A 21788-nucleotide genomic window follows, 5' to 3' on the forward strand; every position below is an offset into this window, starting at 1 on the left:
ACAAATGCATACCATGCATCCACACTTGCACACACAGACACCCACACATAAATGCATGCCTTGCTTGCACACTTGCACAGAGATACACACAGACACACACACACAGAGTCAGTCCCCCCGCCCCCCGTCTGTCCACCCCATCCTACGTCACCCTGACTATTACCCGGGTTACCTGCGGGGGGGGAGGGGGCTCAGTCATCTCTCTGTGGGCTCCTGGCCCCTACCCTCCCCGGGCCCGGTGCGCGGCTGGTGTCCCACTGCCGTTGGCCGCGGGCAGGAAGTCCCACAGCAGCCGGGAGCTTGGTGAGAGGAAGTGGTGAGAGCAGGCGCTGCTGACGGAGAGTGCTCTGCAGGGGAAGGGGTGGGGGCCTGGCTGCTTCTCCACACCCTTGCCCCCCCACCGCGGCTTCCGGCTCAGCCTCCGGCGCTCGGCCGGAATCTCGGCTCCCTCGTCTCGTCCACTGTAACATGCAGCGGTGAGAGGCTCCACTCAGCCATGGACACCATCACCGAGGAACTGCTGGAGGGCAAGGAAGGCGACGAGGGAGAGCCCAGGTAGGAGGGGGCGGTGCCAGGGAGGGAGGGATCCGGGGCAGGAAGCCCTCCAAAGTCTGCTGTTGGGGTGGGAGGGGGGAGCAGGGAGAGAGGATGCCGACAGGAAGTGATTTCCTCCGGGGAGGGGTTGAGGGAGCCGGTAGCAGAAAGCCTTGATGTGAAGTGAGAGTAGTGGTGAGAGTCTAGGGCCAGAGGGCCAGAGTGTCCCATTAAAACAGAGATGAGGACAGAGGGAGGGCACTTGGTGGTGAGTCAGGCAGCAGGGGGTGGGTGGAAGAGGGAGCAAAGAGGTGACCCGATAGCGGTGTTTTTAATAGATTTTGAGAGACATTGATTGTGTGGATAGTCAGAGGCTTTTTCCCAGGCTGCACGAAAGGGCATAATTTTAAGGTGCTTGTGAGTAGGTACAGAGGAGATGTCAGGAGTGGTGAGTGTGTGGAATGGGCTGCCGGCGACAGTGGTGGAGGCGGATACAATGGGGTCTTTTAGGAGACTCCTGGACAGTTACATGGAGCTCGGAAAAATAGAGGGCTACGGGTAACACCAGGTAATCTCTCAGGGAAGGACATGTCCACACAGCTTTGGGCTGCAGCTTTTCTATGTTTCTAAGAGGAGAGCAGGAAGAAGTTAGGTTGGTGGGGAGTGAGGAGGAGAGGAAGGGTAGCAGAAGGAGGTGGTATTGAGGGAGGGTGGAGGAACGTGGAGGTGGGGCGATGATTGCTGGAGGTACAAGCAGCTTGAATGGGGAGGGGCAGATCCCAGAGAGACTCTGGCCTAGAGGAAAAGGTTCCCATCAGGAGAGCAGATGTTGGGAGTGAAGGGGAAGGGATGGGGTCCCATTGGGAGTAAAGGGATGGGGTCCCATTGGGAGTGAAGGGGAAGGGATGGGGTCCCATTGGGAGGGGGTGGGGTCCCATTGGGAGTGAAGGGGAAGGGATGGGGTCCCATTGGGAGTGAAAGGGAAGGGATGGGGTCCCATTGGGAGTGAAGGGGAAGGGATGGGGTTCCATTGGGAGGGGGTGGGGTCCCATTGGGAGTGAAGGGGAAGGGATGAGGTCCCATTGGGAGGGGGTGGGGTCCCATTGGGAGTGAAGGGGAAGGGATGGGGTCCCATTGGGAGTGAAAGGGAAGGGATGGGGTCCCATTGGGAGTGAAGGGGAAGGGATGAGGTCCCATTGGGAGGGGGTGGGGTCCCATTGGGAGTGAAGGGGAAGGGATGAGGTCCCATTGGGAGGGGGTGGGGTCCCATTGGGAGTGAAAGGGAAGGGATGGGGTCCCATTGGGAGTGAAGGGGAAGGGATGGGGTCCCATTGGGAGGGGGTGGGGTCCCATTGGGAGTGAAGGGGAAGGGATGGGGTCCCATTGGGAGTGAAAGGGAAGGGATGGGGTCCCATTGGGAGTGAAAGGGAAGGGATGGAGTCCCATTGGGAGGGGGTGGGGTCCCATTGGGAGTGAAAGGGAAGGGATGGGGTCCCATTTGAGAGGGTGGGGTCCCATTGGGAGGGGGTGGGGTCCCATTGGGAGTGAAGGGGAAGGGATGAGGTCCCATTGGGAGGGGGTGGGGTCCCATTGGGAGTGAAGGGGAAGGGATGGGGTCCCATTGGGAGTGAAAGGGAAGGGATGGGGTCCCATTGGGAGGGGGTGGGGTCCCATTGGGAGTGAAGGGAAGGGGGTGGGGTCCCATTGGGAGTGAAGGGATGGGGTCCCATTGGGAGGGGGTGGGGTCCCATTGGGAGTGAAGGGATGGGGTCCCATTGGGAAGGGGTGGGGTCCCATTGGGAGTGAAGGGGAAGGGATGCGGTCCCATTGGGAGGGGGTGGGGTCCCATTGGGAGTGAAGGGATGGGGTCCCATTGGGAGTGAAGGGGAAGGGATGGGGTCCCATTGGGAGGGGGTGGGGTCCCATTGGGAGTGAAGGGGAAGGGATGGGGTCCCATTGGGAGTGTAAGGGAAGGGATGGGGTCCCATTGGGAGTGAAAGGGAAGGGATGGAGTCCCATTGGGAGGGGGTGGGGTCCCATTGGGAGTGAAAGGGAAGGGATGGGGTCCCATTTGAGAGGGTGGGGTCCCATTGGGAGGGGGTGGGGTCCCATTGGGAGAGGGTGGGTTCCCATTGGGAGTGAAGGGGAAGGGATGGGGTCCCATTGGGAGGGGGTGGGGTCCCATTGGGAGTGAAGGGGAAGGGATGGGGTCCCATTGGGAGGGGGTGGGTTCCCATTGGGAGTGAAGGGGAAGGGATGGGGTTCCATTGGGAGGGGGTGGGGTCCCATTGGGAGTGAAGGGGAAGGGATGGGGTCCCATTGGGAGTGAAGGGGAAGGGATGGGGTTCCATTGGGAGGGGGTGGGGTCCCATTGGGAGTGAAGGGGAAGGGATGGGGTTCCATTGGGAGCGGGTGGGGTCCCATTGGGAGTGAAGGGGAAGGGATGGGGTCCCATTGGGAGTGAAGGGGAAGGGATGGGGTTCCATTGGGAGCGGGTGGGGTCCCATTGGGAGTGAAGGGGAAGGGATGGGGTCCCATTGGGAGTGAAGGGGAAGGGATGGGGTTCCATTGGGAGGGGGTGGGGTCCCATTGGGAGTGAAGGGGAAGGGATGGGGTCCCATTGGGAGTGAAAGGGAAGGGATGGGGTCCCATTGGGAGTGAAAGGGAAGGGATGGGGTCCCATTGGGAGGGGGTGGGGTCCCATTGGGAGTGAAAGGGAAGGGATGGGGTCCCATTTGAGAGGGTGGGGTCCCATTGGGAGGGGGTGGGGTCCCATTGGGAGAGGGTGGGGTCCCATTGGGAGTGAAGGGGAAGGGATGGGGTCCCATTGGGAGGGGGTGGGGTCCCATTGGGAGTGAAGGGGAAGGGATGGGGTCCCATTGGGAGGGGGTGGGGTCCCATTGGGAGTGAAGGGGAAGGGATGGGGTTCCATTGGGAGGGGGTGGGGTCCCATTGGGAGTGAAGGGGAAGGGATGGGGTCCCATTGGGAGTGAAGGGGAAGGGATGGGGTTCCATTGGGAGGGGGTGGGGTCCCATTGGGAGTGAAGGGGAAGGGATGGGGTCCCATTGGGAGTGAAGGGGAAGGGATGGGGTTCCATTGGGAGGGGGTGGGGTCCCATTGGGAGTGAAGGGGAAGGGATGGGGTCCCATTGGGAGTGAAGGGGAAGGGATGGGGTTCCATTAGGAGAGGGTGGGGTCCCATTGGGAGGGGGTGGGGTCCCATTGGGAGTGTGAACACTGGGGGTGTGCCCTGAAAGGTTTGGACATATTTTCACAGTGCAAATTTCCCGTGTAACAATGAATGTCTTTTCCCGATTACAGTTTTGTCCCAAGAGAGCGGTCGTATACCTCGGGGTCTCTGTCAGATCTAGGGGTGAGTAACGAGGTGTCACTGGGTGGGATTCACTGGGCAATGGAGATCGAACTGGACCAGGAGATACACAGATCCAGACAGCTCTCCACTGTCCAACCAATGGTGGTGTGTGACCAGTATACAGCATTACCAGTGTACAGTGTTACCAGAGTACAGCGTTACTAAGTACAGTCTTCCTGATGTGCAGTGTTACCAGTGCACAGTGTTACTGAGATACAGTGTTACCTCTGTGCAGTGTTACTGAAGTACAGTGTTATCGGTGTAGACAGATAGATACTTTATAAATCCCAAAGGAAATTACAGCATCACAGTAGCATTACAAGTATAAATATTAGATGAGAAATAAGAAAGAATAAAAAATGTTACCTCAAACAGTCTAACAGGAGGGATCACCACTTCCCTGGCTAAAGGTCGACTCATCACACAGCCTAATGGCCGAGGATAAGAATGGCTTCATATACCACTCTTTGGGGCAGCACAGTTGTCTCAGTCTGTTACTGAAAGTGCTCCTCGGTTCAGCCAAGGTGGCATGCAGAGGGTGACAAATATTGTCTGCAATTCCCAGGATTTTCCGTAAGGTCCTTTGTTCTTCCACAGTCTCCAGTGCATCCAGTTTGACTCCCGTTACAGAGCCAGTCTTTCCAATCAGTCATCGAGCCTGTTGGCATCACCCGTGTTGATGCCATTGCCCCAGCGCACCACCCCATAGAAGATTGTACTGCTGACTACAGGCTGATAAACACATGAAGGAGAGGCCTGCACACTCCAAAGGACCTCAGTCTCCTCAGGAAGTAGAGGCGACTCTGGGCCTTCTCGTACTCGGCCTCTGTGTTGGTGCTCCACTCAAGTCTGTCATCCAGGTACCCGCAGGTCCTCACCACATCCACGTCCTCCCATCAGTAGTAACAGGAGCAGTGAAGGCTTGGTCTTCCTAAAGTCCATCACCATCTCCTACATCTTACTGACGTTGAGCTGCAGATGATTCAGCTTGCACCATTTGACATTTGTAGTATTACCAGTATAAAGCGTTACCAGAGTACAGTGTTACCAGTGTATAGACCACAAGACTTAGCAGCAGAATTAGGCCATTTGACCCATCAAATCCGCTCCACCATTCGATCATGGCTGATCATTTGTTCCCCTCCTCAATCCCACTTCCTGGTCTTTTCCCCGTAACCTTTGATGCAGTAGCCAATCAAGAACCTATCGATCTCCACATTAAGTACACCCAACAACCTGGCCTCCACAGCTGCCCGTGGTAACAAATTCCACAAATTCACCACCCTCTGACTAAAGAAATTACTCTGCATCTCTGTTTTGAATGGACGCCCCTCTATTCTGAGGCTGTGCCCTTTCGTCCTAGACTCCCCCACCATGAGAAACATCCTTTCCACATCTACTCTCTCTCTGTTCAACATTCGAAAGGTTTCAATGAGATACCATCATCCTTCTAAATTCCAGTAAGTACAGACCCAGAGCCATCAAATGTTCCTCGTATGATAACCCTTTCATTCCCGGGATCATCCTTGCGAACCTCCTCTGAACCCTCTCCCATGACAGCACATCTTTTCTTAGATGAGGAACCCAAAACTGTTCAAAATACTCAAGAATTATAAGGCCTTACCAAAGCTTTATAAAGTATCACATCCCTGCTCTTGTATTCTAGACTTCTTGAAATGAATGCTAACATTGCATTTGCCTTCCTCACCACCGACTCCACCTGTGCTAACCTTTAGGTGTTCTGCACAAGGACTCCCAAGACCCTTTCCATCTCAGATTTTTAGATTTATTCCCTGTTTAGAAAATAGCCTGCACATTTATCTCTTCTATCAAGGTGTATGACCATGTATTTTCCAACATTGTATTTCATTTGCCACTTTCTTGCCCATTCTAGATCATTGATATACAGCATAAAAAGAAGCTGTAGCAACACTGACCCCTGTAGAACACAACTAGTCACTGGCAGCCAACCAGACAAGGATCCTTTTATTCCCACTCGCTGCCTCCTACCAATCAGCCAATGCTCTAACCATGCCAGTAGTTTTCCTGTAGTGGTTTGAGCTCTTAACTTGGTAAGAAACCTCATGTGTGGCACCTTTTGAAAATCCAAATATACAACATCCACTGCCTCCCCTTTATCTATTCTACTTGTCATCTCCTCAAAGAATTCCAACTGGTCTGTCAGGCAAGAATTTCCCTTAAGGAAACCGTGCTGACCTTGTCCTATCTTGTCCCATGTCACCAAGTACTCCGTCACCTCATCCTCAACAATCGACTCTAATATCTCCCCAACCACTGAGGTCAGGCTAACTGGTCTATCGTTCCCTTTCTGCTGCCTCCTTTCTTTCTTAAAGAGTGGAGTGACATTTCCAGTCATCTGGCACCATGCCGGAGCCTAATGATTCTTGAAAGATCATTACTAATGTCTTCACAATCTCTACCACTACCTTTTTCCAGAATCCTAAGGTGCAGTTCATGTGCTACGGGTGACTTAACTACCCTTGGGTACCCTTAGATCTTTCAGCTTTTTGAGCACCCTTGCAATAGTAACAACACTCATTTCTCTTCCCTCACACCCTTCAACATCAGGCACACTGCTAGTGTCTTCTAGTGAAGACTGATGACAATACTCATTTAGTTCACCTGCCATCTCCTTGTCCCTGTTATTATTTCTCCAGCCTCATTTTCCAGTGGTCCAATACCCACTCTATCTCTCTTTTATTTTTTAAATACTTGAAAAAGCTTTTTCTATCCATTTTCATGCTGTTTGCTAGCTTGCTTTCATATTTCCTCCTTTCCCTCCTAATGATTCTCATTGTTGCTCTCTGTAGGTTTTTACAAGCTTCCCAGTCCTCTGTCTTCCTGCTGATTTTTGCTTTGTTGTATGTCCTCTCCTTTGTGCTTCATTGGCATTGAATTCCCTTCTCAGCCATGGTGCACAGTGTCACCAAATCATGCTGCGATGCACAGTGTGATGGAATTTCCAGGACATCCTGAGTGGGTCTGTCAGTATTTACAAAGGCTCCCGGGGAGTGTCAGTATCTACAAGGGTCCCGGAGAGTGTCGGGATTTACAGAGGGTCCCGGGCAGTGTGTCGGTATTTACAGGGGGTCTTGGGGACTGTGTCAGTATTTACAAGGGGTCCCGGAGAATGTGTCTGAACTTACAGGGGGTCCCAGAGAGAGTGTCAATATTTACAGGGGGTCCTAGGGAGTGTGTCAGTATTTACAGGGGTCCCGGGGAATGTGTCAATGGTTACAGGGGCTCCCAGGGAGTGTCAGTTTCTACAGGGTGTCCGGGGGAGTGTGTTAGTATCTACAGGGGTCCCGGAGAGTGTCAGGATTTACAGAGGGTCCCGGGGAGTGTGTCGGTAGTTACAGGGGGTCCCGGGGAGTGTGTCAGTATTTACAGGGGGTCCCGAGGAGTGTGTCAGTATTTACAGGGGGTCCCGAGGAGTGTGTCAGTATTTACAGGGGGTCCCGGGGACTGCGTCAGTATTTACAGGGGTCCTGGGAAGTGTGTCCAAATTTACAGGGGGTCCTGGTGAGTGTGTGTGTATTTACAGGGGGTCCCGGGGAGTGTGTCAGTAATTACAAGGGGTCCCAGGGAGTGTGTCAGTATTTACGGAGGATGCTGGGAAGTGTGTCAGAATTTACAGGGGGTCCCGGGGAGTGTGTCAGTATTTACAGGGGGTCCAGGGGAGAGTATCAGTATTTACGGGGGATGCTGGGAAGTGTGTCAGAATTTACAGGGGGTCCTGGCGAGTATGTCTGTATTTACAGGGGTCTCGGGGAGTGTGTCAGTATTTACAGGGGGTCCCGGGGAGTGTGTCAGAATTTACAGGGGGTCCCGGGGAGTGTGTCAGTATTTACGGGGGACGCTGGGAAGTGTGTCTGTATTTACAGGGGGTCCCGGGGAGTGTGTCAGTATTTATGGGGGATGCTGGGAAGTGTGTCAGAATTTACAGGGGGTCCCGGGGAGTGTGTCAGTATTTACAAGGAGTCTCGGGGAGTATGTCAGTATTTACAGGGGGTCCCGGGAATTGTGTCAGTATTTACGGGGGACGCTGGGAAGTGTGTCTGTATTTACAGGGGGTCCCGGGGAGTGTGTCAGTATTTATGGGGGATGCTGGGAAGTGTGTCAGAATTTACAGGGGGTCCTAGCGAGTGTGTCAGTATTTACAGGGGGTCCCGGGGATTTTGTCTGTATTTACAGGGGTCTCGGGGAGTGTGTCAGTAATTACGGGGGACGCTGGGAAGTGTGTCTGTATTTACAAGGAGTCTCGGGGAGTATGTCTGTATTTACAGGGGGTCCCGGGGATTGTGTCAGTATTTACGGGGGATGCTGGGAAGTGAGTTAGTATTTACAGGGGTCCCGGGGAGTGTGCCAGTATTTACAGGGGGTCCCGGGGTGTGTGTCAGTATTTACAAAGGCTCCCAGGGAGCCTACAGGGTATCTACAGGGGTCCCGGAGAATGTGTCTGTATTTACAAGAGGTCCCAGGAATTGTGCCAGTATTTTTCAGGGGTCCCCGGGGTGTGTGTTAGTATTTACAGGGGTCCCGGAGAGTGTCGGGATTTACAGGGGGACCCAGCGAGTGTGTCAGTATTTACTTTTCTTATTACAATATTTTTATTCAGGGATAAAAAAATAATTAAGGAGAATGGGAGATGATAATGAAAAATTCACTAAACAATTGGTCAAATGAAGCAAGAGATAAACACTTAATACCTAATTCATACCTGAGATAAATACTTAATACCTAATTCATCCCAATCTTTAAAGACTTTATCAGTCATGGAAGGGATAAAAAAATAATTAAGGAGAATGGGAGATGATAATGAAAAATTCACTAAACCAAAACATTTTCTAAATTGAGACCAGATCCTTAAAGTTTGCTTAACAATTATGTTATCTGTTGTTTTATTTGCTGAAAAATAAGGTATGATCCAAGAAGAGAGACAATAGAGGGATTTTTTACAGAATTCTGGGCAATCTTTACGATAAATATAATAGGACCAGAAAGTGATATTCCTTATATTGGCAGCCCAATAGTAAAACCTAAAATTGGGTAGGGCTAGTCCACCCATCTCTGTATTTCTTTGTAAGTAAACTTTACTTAAACGAGCTTGTTTATTATTCCAAATATAAGAGGTTAAAATTGAATCTATAGAATCAAAGTACGTCTTAGGAATAAAAATAGGTAAGGCCTGAAAACGATATAAAAATTTAGGAAGAATCTTCATTTTAATCGAATTAATTCGGCCAATTTGGGATAAAGAAAGAGGGGACCATTCAGAAAGCGTCTTTTTCACATAATTCAATAAGGGGTTTAAGTTTTCTTTGAATAAATTCTTGAAGTTTTTAGTAATTGTTACACCTAAATATGTAAATTGACTTGTAACAACTTTGAACGGAAATTTGACATTTGATGACATTAGGTCATTTAAAGGAAATAGCTCAATTTTATGTAGGTTCAGCTTATATCCTGAAAAAGAACTAAACTGGGAGATTAAAGAAAGAACCAACGGTAAAGAAGTTTCAGTGTTAGAGATAAAAAGTAAAATATCATCAGCGTATAACGAAATTTTATGAGACATACCTCCCCTTGGTATCCCAGAAATGTCCTTAGCTTCTCGAAGTGCTATTGCTAAGGGTTCTATAGCTACAGCAAAAAGTAAAGGACTAAGAGGACGTCCTTGTCTAGTTGCCACTGTAATTTAAAGGGCTTAGAAATTTGGGAGTTAGTAATAACCTGAGTGGTAGGAGACAAGTAGATTAATTTAACCCAACGAATAAAATTAGGCCCAAAATTAAACTTTACTAAGGTCTTAAAAAGATAATTCCACCCAATCCTATCAAAGGCTCTTTCTGCATCTAAGGATAATATACACTCTGATTTGTTTTGGATGGTGAATTTTGGCTAAGATTTTGGCTAAAATTTTTGCATCAACATTTAATAAAGAAATTGGACTGTATGAAGAACATTCAGCTGGATTTTTATTTGCATCGGTAGTTACAGAAGGTCTTGGATCGTGTGTCAGTATTTACAGGGGTCCCGGGGAGTTTGTTATTAATTACAGGAGCTCCCAGGGAGTGTGTCGGTATTTACAGGGGGTCCCAGGGAGTGTGTCGGTATTTACAGGGGGTCCCAGGGAGTGTGTCAGTTTTTACTTTTCTTCTTACAATATTTTTATTCAGAAAAAAAAAGATTTACAGAGTGCTACACATAGATACATCTCAACATAACTTGTGTACATTCATAAATTGTAATAAAATTGATCAAAATGTTATAGCATAACACATAAAGGTATGCAACTCTGTAATCAAGCATTTAAAGATAGGTCATACATCATAAAAGATTTTTTATATATAAAAAAAGTCAACCCCCTACCAACTACCAAAGATAAAAGCTGATGGATGACAATGGATAATTCGGAAAAAAAATATTCACTTAAGAAGAGAAGATAAAAATATACATAAAAGTCCATGCACTGTTAAACTTTATAAATTGGAAAAGTAATTTAGGAAAGGTCCCCAAATATCATAAAATGTTTGTTTCGAATTTAAGACTGAGCAGCGGATCTTTTCTAAATTTAAATAAGACATAATATCACGTAGCCATTGAAGATGTGTAGGAGGGGTAGACTCCTTCCATTTAAGCAAGATTGCTCGTTTTGCTAAAAGAGAGGTAAAAACTAAAACCTGTAGGTTAGGAGTATTTAAAGTTATATCTTCATTTGCAATAATACCAAACAAGGCAGTAAGGGGACTTGGGTCAAATTGGACCCTAAAACGCTGAGAGAAGGTATGAAATACTTCCCGCCAAAACTTTCCAATTGTAGGGCAAAACCAAAACATATGAATTAAAGAGGCATCAGCAGAGTTGCATTTATTACAAAGTGGAGAAACATTCGGGTAAAAACTGGACAGCTTCTGTTTAGAAATGTAAGTTCTATGAACCACTTTAAATTGTAGAAGAGAATGACGAGCACAGAAAGATGATTTATTAACCCGTTTAAGAATTTTATTCCATCTATCATCAGAAATCTGACAATTTAGGTCATCCTCCCAAGCTTTTTATATTTTATCTAAAAAGTCTTGTCTAGATCAATCAACAAGTTATAAATACCAGTAATAGAACCATTAACAAAAGGTTTTAAATTTACAAGCTTGTCCAGTAAATGTTTATCAGGACCTGTAGGAAAAGTAGTTAATTGGAAACGTAGGAAATCTCTAATTTGAAGGTATCTGTAAAAATGTGTTTTTGGGAGTGCAAATTTATTTGACAATTGGTCAAATGAAGCAAGAGATCCTGAGATAAACACTTAATACCTAATTCATACCTGAGATAAATACTTTATCAGTCATGGAAGGGATAAAAAAATAATTAAGGAGAATGGGAGATGATAATGAAAAATTCGCTAAACCAAAACATTTTCTAAATTGAGACCAGATCCTTAAAGTTTGCTTAACAATTATGTTATCTGTTGTTTTATTTGCTGAAAAATAAGGTATGATCCAAGAAGAGAGACAATAGAGGGATTTTTTACAGAATTCTGGGCAATCTTTACGATAAATATAATAGGACCAGAAAGTGATATTCCTTATATTGGCAGCCCAATAGTAAAACCTAAAATTGGGTAGGGCTAGTCCACCCATCTCTGTATTTCTTTGTAAGTAAACTTTACTTAAATGAGCTTGTTTATTATTCCAAATATAAGAGGTTAAAATTGAAATCCCGGGTCCTGGGATTTGAGTCTGTATTTACAGGGGGACTGGGGAGTGTGTCAGTATTTACAGGGTCCCAGGGAGTGTGTCAGTATTTACAGGGGGTCCTGGGGAGTGTTTCAGTATTTACAGGGGGTCCAGGGGAGTGTGTCAGTATTTACGGGGGGACAGGGGAGTGTGTCAGTATTTACAGGGGTCACCAGGGTGTGTGTCCGTATTTATGGGGGTCCCAGGGAGTGTGTCAGTATTTACAGGGGTCACCAGGGTGTGTGTCCGTATTTATGGGGGTCCCAGGGAGTGTGTCAGTATTTACAGGGGTCACCAGGGTGTGTGTCCGTATTTATGGGGGTCCCAGAGAGTGTGTCAGTATTTACAAGGGTCCCATTGAGTGTGTCAGTATCTAGAGGGGGTACCGGAGAGTGTGTCAGTACTTACAGGGGTCCCACGGAGTGTGTCTGTAGTTACATGGGTCTCGGGGAGTGTGTGAGTAATTACAGGTGGTCCCGGCGGTTATGTCAGTATTTACAGGGGTCCCGGGGATTGTGTCAGTATTAACAGGGGGTCCCGGGGAGTGTGTCGATATTTACAAGGGGTCCCGGGGAATGTGTCACTATTTACAGGGGTCACCAGGGAGTGTGTCAGTATTTACAGGGGTCCTTGGGAGTGTGTCGGTATTTACAGGGGTCCCGGGGAGTGTGTCGGTATTTACAGGAGGTCCCAGGGACTGATACAGTATTTACAGATGGTCCCATTGAGTGTGTCATTATATTCAAATGGTCCGGGGGAGTGTCAGTACTTACAGGGTTTCCAGCGATTGTGTTTGAGTTGACATGCGTCCCGGCGATTGTGTCAGTATTTACAAGGGTTCCCGGGGAGTGTGTCGATATTTACAAGGGTTCCCGGGGAGTGTGTCGATACTTACAAGGGGTCCTGGGGAATGTGTCACTATTTACAGGGGGTCCCAGGGAGAGTGTCAGTATTTACAGGGGTCCTGGGGAGTGTGTTGTTATTTACAGGGGGTCCCAGGGACTGATTCAGTATTTACAGATGGTCCCATTGAGTGTGTCATTATATTCAAGTGATCCGGGGGAGTATCAGTACTTACAGGGCTTCCAGGGATTGTGTCTGAGTTGACAGGCGTCCCGGGGATTGTGTCAATATTTACAGGGGTTCCCGGGGATTGTGTCAATATTTACAGGGGTTCCCGGGGAGTGTGTCAGAGTTTTTACAGGGTTCCCAGGGAGTGTGTCAATATTTACATGGGGTCCTGGGGAGTGTGTCGATATTTACAGGGGGTCCCGGGGAGTGTGTCGATATTTACAGGGGGTCCTGGGGAGTGTGTCTGTACTTACAGGGGTCCCGCGGAGTGTGTCTGTACTTACAGGGGAAGCTGGGATGTGTGTCAGAATTTACAGGGGGTCCTCGGGTGCGTGTAATTAATTACTGGGGATTCCGGAGAGTGTGTCATTATTTACAAGGGGATGCTGGGAAGTGTGTCAGAATTTACAGGGGGTCCTGGGGAGTGTGTCAGTATTTACAGGGGTCCTGGGGAATGTGTCAGTATTTACAGGGGTCCTGGGGAATGTGTCGGTTTTAAAAACGAGGTCCTGGGGAGTGTGTCGGTATTTACATGCGGTCCCAGGGACTGATTCAGTATTTACAGGTGGTCCCATTGAGTGTGTCATTATATTCAAGTTGTCCGGGGGAGTGTCAGTACTTACAGAGCTTCTAGGGATTGTGTCTGAGTTGACATGCGTCCCGGGGAGTGTGTCAGTACTTACAGGCGGTGTCGGGGAGTGTGTCGGTATTTACAGGGGGTCCTGGGGAGTTTGTCAGTATTTACAGGTGGTCCTAGGGAGTTTGTCGGTATTTACTGGGGTTCCCGAGGAGTGAGTCAATATTTACACGGGGTCCCGGGGAGTGTGTTATTATTTACAGGGGGTCCCAGGAGTGTGTCAGTATTTACAGGGGTCCTGGGGAATCTGTTTTTACACGAGGTCCTGGGGAGTGTGTCTGTATTTACAGCGGGTCCCAGGGACTGATTCTGTATTTACAGGTGGTTCCATTGAGTGTGCCATTACATTCAAGTGGTCCGGGGTAGTGTCAGTACTTACAGGGTTTCCAGCGATTGTGTCTGCATTGACATGATTCCCGGGGATTGTGTCAATATTTACAGGGGTTCTGGGGAGTGTGTCAGTATTTACAGGGGTTCTGGGGAGTGTGTCAGTATTTACAGGGGTTCTGGGGAGTGTGTCAGTATTTACAGGTGGTCCCATTGAGTGTGTCATTATATTCAAGTTGTCCGGGGGAGTGTCAGTACTTACAGAGCTTCTAGGGATTGTGTCTGAGTTGACATGCGTCCCGGGGAGTGTGTCAGTACTTACAGGCGGTGTCGGGGAGTGTGTCGGTATTTACAGGGGGTCCTGGGGAGTTTGTCGGTATTTACTGGGGTTCCCGAGGAGTGAGTCAATATTTACACGGGGTCCCGGGGAGTGTGTCAGTATTTACAGCGGGTCCCGGGGAGTGTGTTATTATTTACAGGGGGTCCCAGGAGTGTGTCAGTATTTACAGGGGTCCTGGGGAATCTGTTTTTACACGAGGTCCTGGGGAGTGTGTCTGTATTTACAGGAGGTCCCAGGGACTGATTCTGTATTTACAGGTGGTTCCATTGAGTGTGTCATTACATTCAAGTGGTCCGGGGTAGTGTCAGTACTTACAGGGCTTCCAGCGATTGTGTCTGAGTTGACATGATTCCCGGGGATTGTGTCAGTATTTACAGGTGGTCCCATTGAGTGTGTCGATATTTACAGCGTGTTCCGGGGAGTGTGTCGATATTTACAGGTTGTTCCGGGGAGTGTGTCTGTACTTACAGGGGAAGCTGGGGACTGTGTCAGTATTTACAGGGGTTCCAGCGGAGTGTCAGTATTTACAGTGGTTCCTGGGAAGTGTGTCTACAGGGTGTCCCGGGGAGTGTGTCTGTATTTACAGGGGGTCCTGGGGAGTGTGTCTGTATTTACAGGGTGTTCCAGCGAGTGTGTCAGCATTTACAGGGGATCCCGAGGCATGTGTCAGTATTTGCAGGGGTCCTGGAGAGCGTGTCAGTGCTTACAGGGGTATCACGGAGTGTGTCCACATTTACAGGTCGTCCCTGGGAGTACGTCTGTATTTACAGGGGGTACCATTGAGTGTGACAGTATTTACAGGAATTGGTGGGGACTTTGTCAGCATTTACAGGGGTCCCGGGGAGTGTGTCAGTATTTACAGGGGTTCTGGGGAGTGTGTCTGTATTCACAGGGGGTCCCGGGGAGTGTGTCAGTATTTACAGGGGCCCCGGGGAGAGTGTCCGTATTTACAGGGGTCCTGCGGAGTGTGTCAGTATTTACAGCGGGTCCCGGGGAGTGTGTCTGTATTTACAGTGGTCCCGCGGAATGTGTCCAAATTTACAGGGTGTCCCAGGGAGTGTGTCAGTATTTACAGGGGGTCCCGAGGCATGTGTCAGTATTTGCAGGGGTCCTGGAGAGCGTGTCAGACCTTACAGGGGTATCACGGAGTGTGTCCACATTTACAGGTTGTCCCGGGGAGTACGTCTGTATTTACAGATGGTACCATTGAGTGTGACAGTATTTACAGGAATTGGTGGGGACTTTGTCAGCATTTACAGGGGTCCCAGGGAGTGTGTCAGTATTTACAGCGGGTCCCGGGGAGTGTGTTATTATTTACAGGGAGTCCCAGGAGAGTGTCAGTATTTACAGGGGTCCTGGGGAGAGTGACGGTATTTACAGGAGGTCCCAGGGACTGATTCGGTATTTACAGGTGGTCCCATTGAGTGTGTCATTACATTCAAGTGGTCCGGGGTAGTGTCAGTACTTACAGGGTTTCCAGCGATTGTGTCTGCATTGACATGATTCCCGGGGATTGTGTCAATATTTACAGGGGTTCTGAGGAGTGTGTCAGTATTTACAGGGGTTCTGGGGAGTGTGTCAGTATTTACAGGGGGTCCCGGGGAGTGTGTCAGAGTTTTCACAGGGGATCCCGGAGAGTGTGTCAGTATTTACAGGGGTTCTGGGGAGTGTGTCAGTATTTACAGGGGTTCTGGGGAGTGTATCAGTATTTACAGGGGTTCTGGGGAGTGTGTCAGTAGTTACAGGGGTCCCGCGGAGTGAGTCCAAATTTACATCTAGTCCTGCAGAGTACTTCTGTATTTACAGTTGGTCCCATTGAGGGTGACAGTATGTACCGGAAGTCCCGGGGAGTTTGTCTGTATTTACAGGGGATCCCGGGGAGTGTGTCGCTATTTACAGGGGGTCCCGGGGAGTGTGTCGCTATTTACAGGGGGTCCCGGAGAGTGTGTCGGTATTTACAGGGGGTCCCGGGGAGTGTGTCGGTATTTATAGGGGGTCCCGGGGAGTGTGTCGGTATTTACAGGGGGTCCCGGGGAGTGTGTCAGTATTTACAGGGGGTCCTGGGGAGTTTGTCTGTATTTACAGGGGATCCCGGGGAGTGTGTCGCTATTTACAGGGGGTCCCAGGGACTGATTCTGTATTTGCAGTTGGTCCCATTGAGGGTGACAGTATTTACAGGAAGTCCCGGGGAGTTTGTTTGTATTTACAGGGGGTCCCGGGGAGTGTGTCAGTATTTACAGGGGGTCCTGGGGAGTTTGTCGGTATTTACAGGGTGTTCCAGCGAGTGTGTCAGCATTTACAGGGGGTCCCGAGGCATGTGTCAGTATTTGCAGGGGTCCTGGAGAGCGTGTCAGACCTTACAGGGGTATCACGGAGTGTGTCCACATTTACAGGTTGTCCCGGGGAGTACGTCTGTATTTACAGGTGGTACCATTGAGTGTGACAGTATTTACAGGAATTGGTGGGGACTTTGTCAGCATTTACAGGGGTCCCGGGGAGTGTGTCAGTATTTACAGCGGGTCCCGGGGAGTGTGTTATTATTTACAGGGAGTCCCAGGAGAGTGTCAGTATTTACAGGGGTCCTGGGGAGAGTGACGGTATTTACAGGAGGTCCCAGGGACTGATTCGGTATTTACAGGTGGTCCCGGGGAGTGTGTCCATATTTACAGGTGTTCCCATTGAGGGTGACAGTATTTACGGGAAGTACGAGGAGATTGTCAGCATTTACAGGGCGTCCCGGGGAATGTGTCAGTATTTACAGGGGTCACCGTGGAATGTGTCAGCATTTACAGGGGGTCCCGGGGAGTGTGTCTGTATTTACAGGGGTCCCGGGGAGTGTGTCTGTATTTACAGGTGGTCCCATTAAGTGTATCAGCATTTACAGGGGGTCCCGGGGAGTGTGTCAGCATTTACAGGGGGTCCCGGGGACTGTGTCTGTATTTACAGTGGTTCCCGGGAAGTGTGTCTACAGGGTTTCCCGGGGAGAATGTCTGTATTCACAGGGGGTCCCGGGGAGTGAGTCAGTATTTACAGGGGGTCCTGGGGAGTTTGTCGGTATTTACAGGGGGTCCCGGGGAGTGTGTCAGTATTTACAGGGGGTCCTGGGGAGTTTGTCGGTATTTACAGATGGTCCCATTGAGTGTGTCATTACATTCAAGTGGTCCGGGGGAGTGTCAGTACTTACGGGGCTTCCAGGGATTATGTCTGAGTTGACATGCGTCCCGGGGATTGTGTCAGTGTTTACAGGGGTTCCCGGGGAGTGTGTCGATATTTACAAGGGTTCCCGGGGAGTGTGTCGATACTTACAAGGGGTCCTGGGGAATGTGTCACTATTTACAGGGGGTCCCAGGGAGAGTGTCAGTATTTACAGGGGTCCTGGGGAGTGTGTTGTTATTTACAGGGGGTCCCAGGGACTGATTCAGTATTTACAGATGGTCCCATTGAGTGTGTCATTATATTCAAGTGATCCGGGGGAGTATCAGTACTTACAGGGTTTCCAGCGATTGTGTCTGAGTTGACATGCGTCCCGGCGATTGTGTCAGTATTTACAGGGGTTCCCGGGGAGTGTGTCAGAGTTTTTACAGGGTTCCCAGGGAGTGTGTCAATATTTACATGGGGTCCCGGGGAGTGTGTCGATATTTACAGGGGGTCCTGGGGAGTGTGTCTGTACTTACAGGGGTCCCGCGGAGTGTGTCTGTACTTACAGGGGAAGCTGGGATGTGTGTCAGAATTTACAGGGGGTCCTCGGGTGCGTGTAATTAATTACTGGGGATTCCGGAGAGTGTGTCATTATTTACAAGGGGATGCTGGGAAGTGTGTCAGAATTTACAGGGGGTCCTGGGGAGTGTGTCAGTATTTACAGGGGTCCTGGGGAATGTGTCAGTATTTACAGGGGTCCTGGGGAATGTGTCGGTTTTAAAAACGAGGTCCTGTGGAGTGTGTCGGTATTTACATGCGGTCCCAGGGACTGATTCAGTATTTACAGGTGGTCCCATTGAGTGTGTCATTATATTCAAGTTGTCCGGGGGAGTGTCAGTACTTACAGAGCTTCTAGGGATTGTGTCTGAGTTGACATGCGTCCCGGGGAGTGTGTCAGTACTTACAGGCGGTGTCGGGGAGTGTGTCGGTATTTACAGGGGGTCCTGGGGAGTTTGTCAGTATTTACAGGTGGTCCTGGGGAGTTTGTCGGTATTTACTGGGGTTCCCGAGGAGTGAGTCAATATTTACACGGGGTCCCGGGGAGTGTGTTATTATTTACAGGGGGTCCCAGGAGTGTGTCAGTATTTACAGGGGTCCTGGGGAATCTGTTTTTACACGAGGTCCTGGGGAGTGTGTCTGTATTTACAGCGGGTCCCAGGGACTGATTCTGTATTTACAGGTGGTTCCATTGAGTGTGCCATTACATTCAAGTGGTCCGGGGTAGTGTCAGTACTTACAGGGTTTCCAGCGATTGTGTCTGCATTGACATGATACCCGGGGAGTGTGTCAGTATTTACAGGGGTTCTGGGGATTGTGTCAGTATTTACAGGGGTTCTGGGGAGTGTGTCAGTATTTACAGGGGTTCTGGGGAGTGTGTCAGTATTTACAGGGGTTCTGGGGAGTGTGTCAGTATTTACAGGTGGTCCCATTGAGTGTGTCATTATATTCAAGTTGTCCGGGGGAGTGTCAGTACTTACAGAGCTTCTAGGGATTGTGTCTGAGTTGACATGCGTCCCGGGGAGTGTGTCAGTACTTACAGGCGGTGTCGGGGAGTGTGTCGGTATTTACAGGGGGTCCTGGGGAGTTTGTCGGTATTTACTGGGGTTCCCGAGGAGTGAGTCAATATTTACACGGGGTCCCGGGGAGTGTGTTATTATTTACAGGGGGTCCCAGGAGTGTGTCAGTATTTACAGGGGTCCTGGGGAATCTGTTTTTACACGAGGTCCTGGGGAGTGTGTCTGTATTTACAGGAGGTCCCAGGGACTGATTCTGTATTTACAGGTGGTTCCATTGAGTGTGTCATTACATTCAAGTGGTCCGGGGTAGTGTCAGTACTTACAGGGCTTCCAGCGATTGTGTCTGAGTTGACATGATTCCCGGGGATTGTGTCAGTATTTACAGGTGGTCCCATTGAGTGTGTCGATATTTACAGCGTGTTCCGGGGAGTGTGTCGATATTTACAGGTTGTTCCGGGGAGTGTGTCTGTACTTACAGGGGAAGCTGGGGACTGTGTCAGTATTTACAGGGGTTCCAGCGGAGTGTCAGTATTTACAGTGGTTCCTGGGAAGTGTGTCTACAGGGTGTCCCGGGGAGTGTGTCTGTATTTACAGGGGGTCCTGGGGAGTGTGTCTGTATTTACAGGGTGTTCCAGCGAGTGTGTCAGCATTTACAGGGGATCCCGAGGCATGTGTCAGTATTTGCAGGGGTCCTGGAGAGCGTGTCAGTGCTTACAGGGGTATCACGGAGTGTGTCCACATTTACAGGTCGTCCCTGGGAGTACGTCTGTATTTACAGGGGGTACCATTGAGTGTGACAGTATTTACAGGAATTGGTGGGGACTTTGTCAGCATTTACAGGGGTCCCGGGGAGTGTGTCAGTATTTACAGGAGTTCTGGGGAGTGTGTCTGTATTCACAGGGGGTCCCGGGGAGTGTGTCAGTATTTACAGGGGCCCCGGGGAGAGTGTCCGTATTTACAGGGGTCCTGCGGAGTGTGTCAGTATTTACAGCGGGTCCCGGGGAGTGTGTCTGTATTTACAGTGGTCCCGCGGAATGTGTCCAAATTTACAGGGTGTCCCAGGGAGTGTGTCAGTATTTACAGGGGGTCCCGAGGCATGTGTCAGTATTTGCAGGGGTCCTGGAGAGCGTGTCAGACCTTACAGGGGTATCACGGAGTGTGTCCACATTTACAGGTTGTCCCGGGGAGTACGTCTGTATTTACAGATGGTACCATTGAGTGTGACAGTATTTACAGGAATTGGTGGGGACTTTGTCAGCATTTACAGGGGTCCCGGGGAGTGTGTCAGTATTTACAGCGGGTCCCGGGGAGTGTGTTATTATTTACAGGGAGTCCCAGGAGAGTGTCAGTATTTACAGGGGTCCTGGGGAGAGTGACGGTATTTACAGGAGGTCCCAGGGACTGATTCGGTATTTACAGGTGGTCCCATTGAGTGTGTCATTACATTCAAGTGGTCCGGGGTAGTGTCAGTACTTACAGGGTTTCCAGCGATTGTGTCTGCATTGACATGATTCCCGGGGATTGTGTCAATATTTACAGGGGTTCTGAGGAGTGTGTCAGTATTTACAGGGGTTCTGGGGAGTGTGTCAGTATTTACAGGGGGTCCCGGGGAGTGTGTCAGAGTTTTCACAGGGGATCCCGGAGAGTGTGTCAGTATTTACAGGGGTTCTGGGGAGTGTGTCAGTATTTACAGGGGTTCTGGGGAGTGTATCAGTATTTACAGGGGTTCTGGGGAGTGTGTCAGTAGTTACAGGGGTCCCGCGGAGTGAGTCCAAATTTACATCTAGTCCTGCAGAGTACTTCTGTATTTACAGTTGGTCCCATTGAGGGTGACAGTATGTACCGGAAGTCCCGGGGAGTTTGTCTGTATTTACAGGGGATCCCGGGGAGTGTGTCGCTATTTACAGGGGGTCCCGGAGAGTGTGTCGGTATTTACAGGGGGTCCCGGGGAGTGTGTCGGTATTTATAGGGGGTCCCGGGGAGTGTGTCGGTATTTACAGGGGGTCCCGGGGAGTGTGTCAGTATTTACAGGGGGTCCTGGGGAGTTTGTCTGTATTTACAGGGGATCCCGGGGAGTGTGTCGCTATTTACAGGGGGTCCCAGGGACTGATTCTGTATTTGCAGTTGGTCCCATTGAGGGTGACAGTATTTACAGGAAGTCCCGGGGAGTTTGTTTGTATTTACAGGGGGTCCCGGGGAGTGTGTCAGTATTTACAGGGGGTCCTGGGGAGTTTGTCGGTATTTACAGGGTGTTCCAGCGAGTGTGTCAGCATTTACAGGGGGTCCCGAGGCATGTGTCAGTATTTGCAGGGGTCCTGGAGAGCGTGTCAGACCTTACAGGGGTATCACGGAGTGTGTCCACATTTACAGGTTGTCCCGGGGAGTACGTCTGTATTTACAGGTGGTACCATTGAGTGTGACAGTATTTACAGGAATTGGTGGGGACTTTGTCAGCATTTACAGGGGTCCCGGGGAGTGTGTCAGTATTTACAGCGGGTCCCGGGGAGTGTGTTATTATTTACAGGGAGTCCCAGGAGAGTGTCAGTATTTACAGGGGTCCTGGGGAGAGTGACGGTATTTACAGGAGGTCCCAGGGACTGATTCGGTATTTACAGGTGGTCCCATTGAGTGTGTCATTACATTCAAGTGGTCCGGGGTAGTGTCAGTACTTACAGGGTTTCCAGCGATTGTGTCTGCATTGACATGATTCCCGGGGATTGTGTCAATATTTACAGGGGTTCTGGGGAGTGTGTCAGTATTTACAGGGGTTCTGGGGAGTGTGTCAGTATTTACAGGGGGTCCCGGGGAGTGTGTCAGAGTTTTCACAGGGGATCCCGGAGAGTGTGTCAGTATTTACAGGGGTTCTGGGGAGTGTGTCAGTATTTACAGGGGTTCTGGGGAGTGTGTCAGTATTTACAGGGGTTCTGGGGAGTGTATCAGTATTTACAGGGGTTCTGGGGAGTGTATCAGTATTTACAGGGGTTCTGGGGAGTGTGTCAGTAGTTACAGGGGTCCCGCGGAGTGAGTCCAAATT

At 49.7% G+C, this 21788-nt stretch overlaps 1 protein-coding gene across 3 annotated transcripts in view; it reads left to right on the top strand.

Moving 5' to 3' along the window:
* The first annotated feature begins 327 nt into the window (after positions 1-327).
* LOC132385509 (rho guanine nucleotide exchange factor 3-like) overlaps positions 328-21788 on the top strand; it is a 117056-nt gene continuing 95595 nt past the window's right edge. For 2 of the 3 annotated variants that reach the window (XM_059957633.1, XM_059957634.1), the window contains exons 1-2: positions 328-555; positions 3856-3907. In XM_059957633.1, coding sequence (XP_059813616.1) covers positions 497-555; positions 3856-3907 — 111 coding nt within the window. In that variant the 5' untranslated portion in view covers positions 328-496. The remainder of the gene's footprint in view (positions 556-3855; positions 3908-21788) is intronic. The other variant, XM_059957636.1, reaches the window with a different exon arrangement.

The sequence above is a fragment of the Hypanus sabinus genome (assembly GCF_030144855.1).
Source record: "Hypanus sabinus isolate sHypSab1 chromosome 24 unlocalized genomic scaffold, sHypSab1.hap1 SUPER_24_unloc_4, whole genome shotgun sequence".
NCBI classification, from domain to species: Eukaryota; Metazoa; Chordata; class Chondrichthyes; order Myliobatiformes; family Dasyatidae; genus Hypanus; species Hypanus sabinus.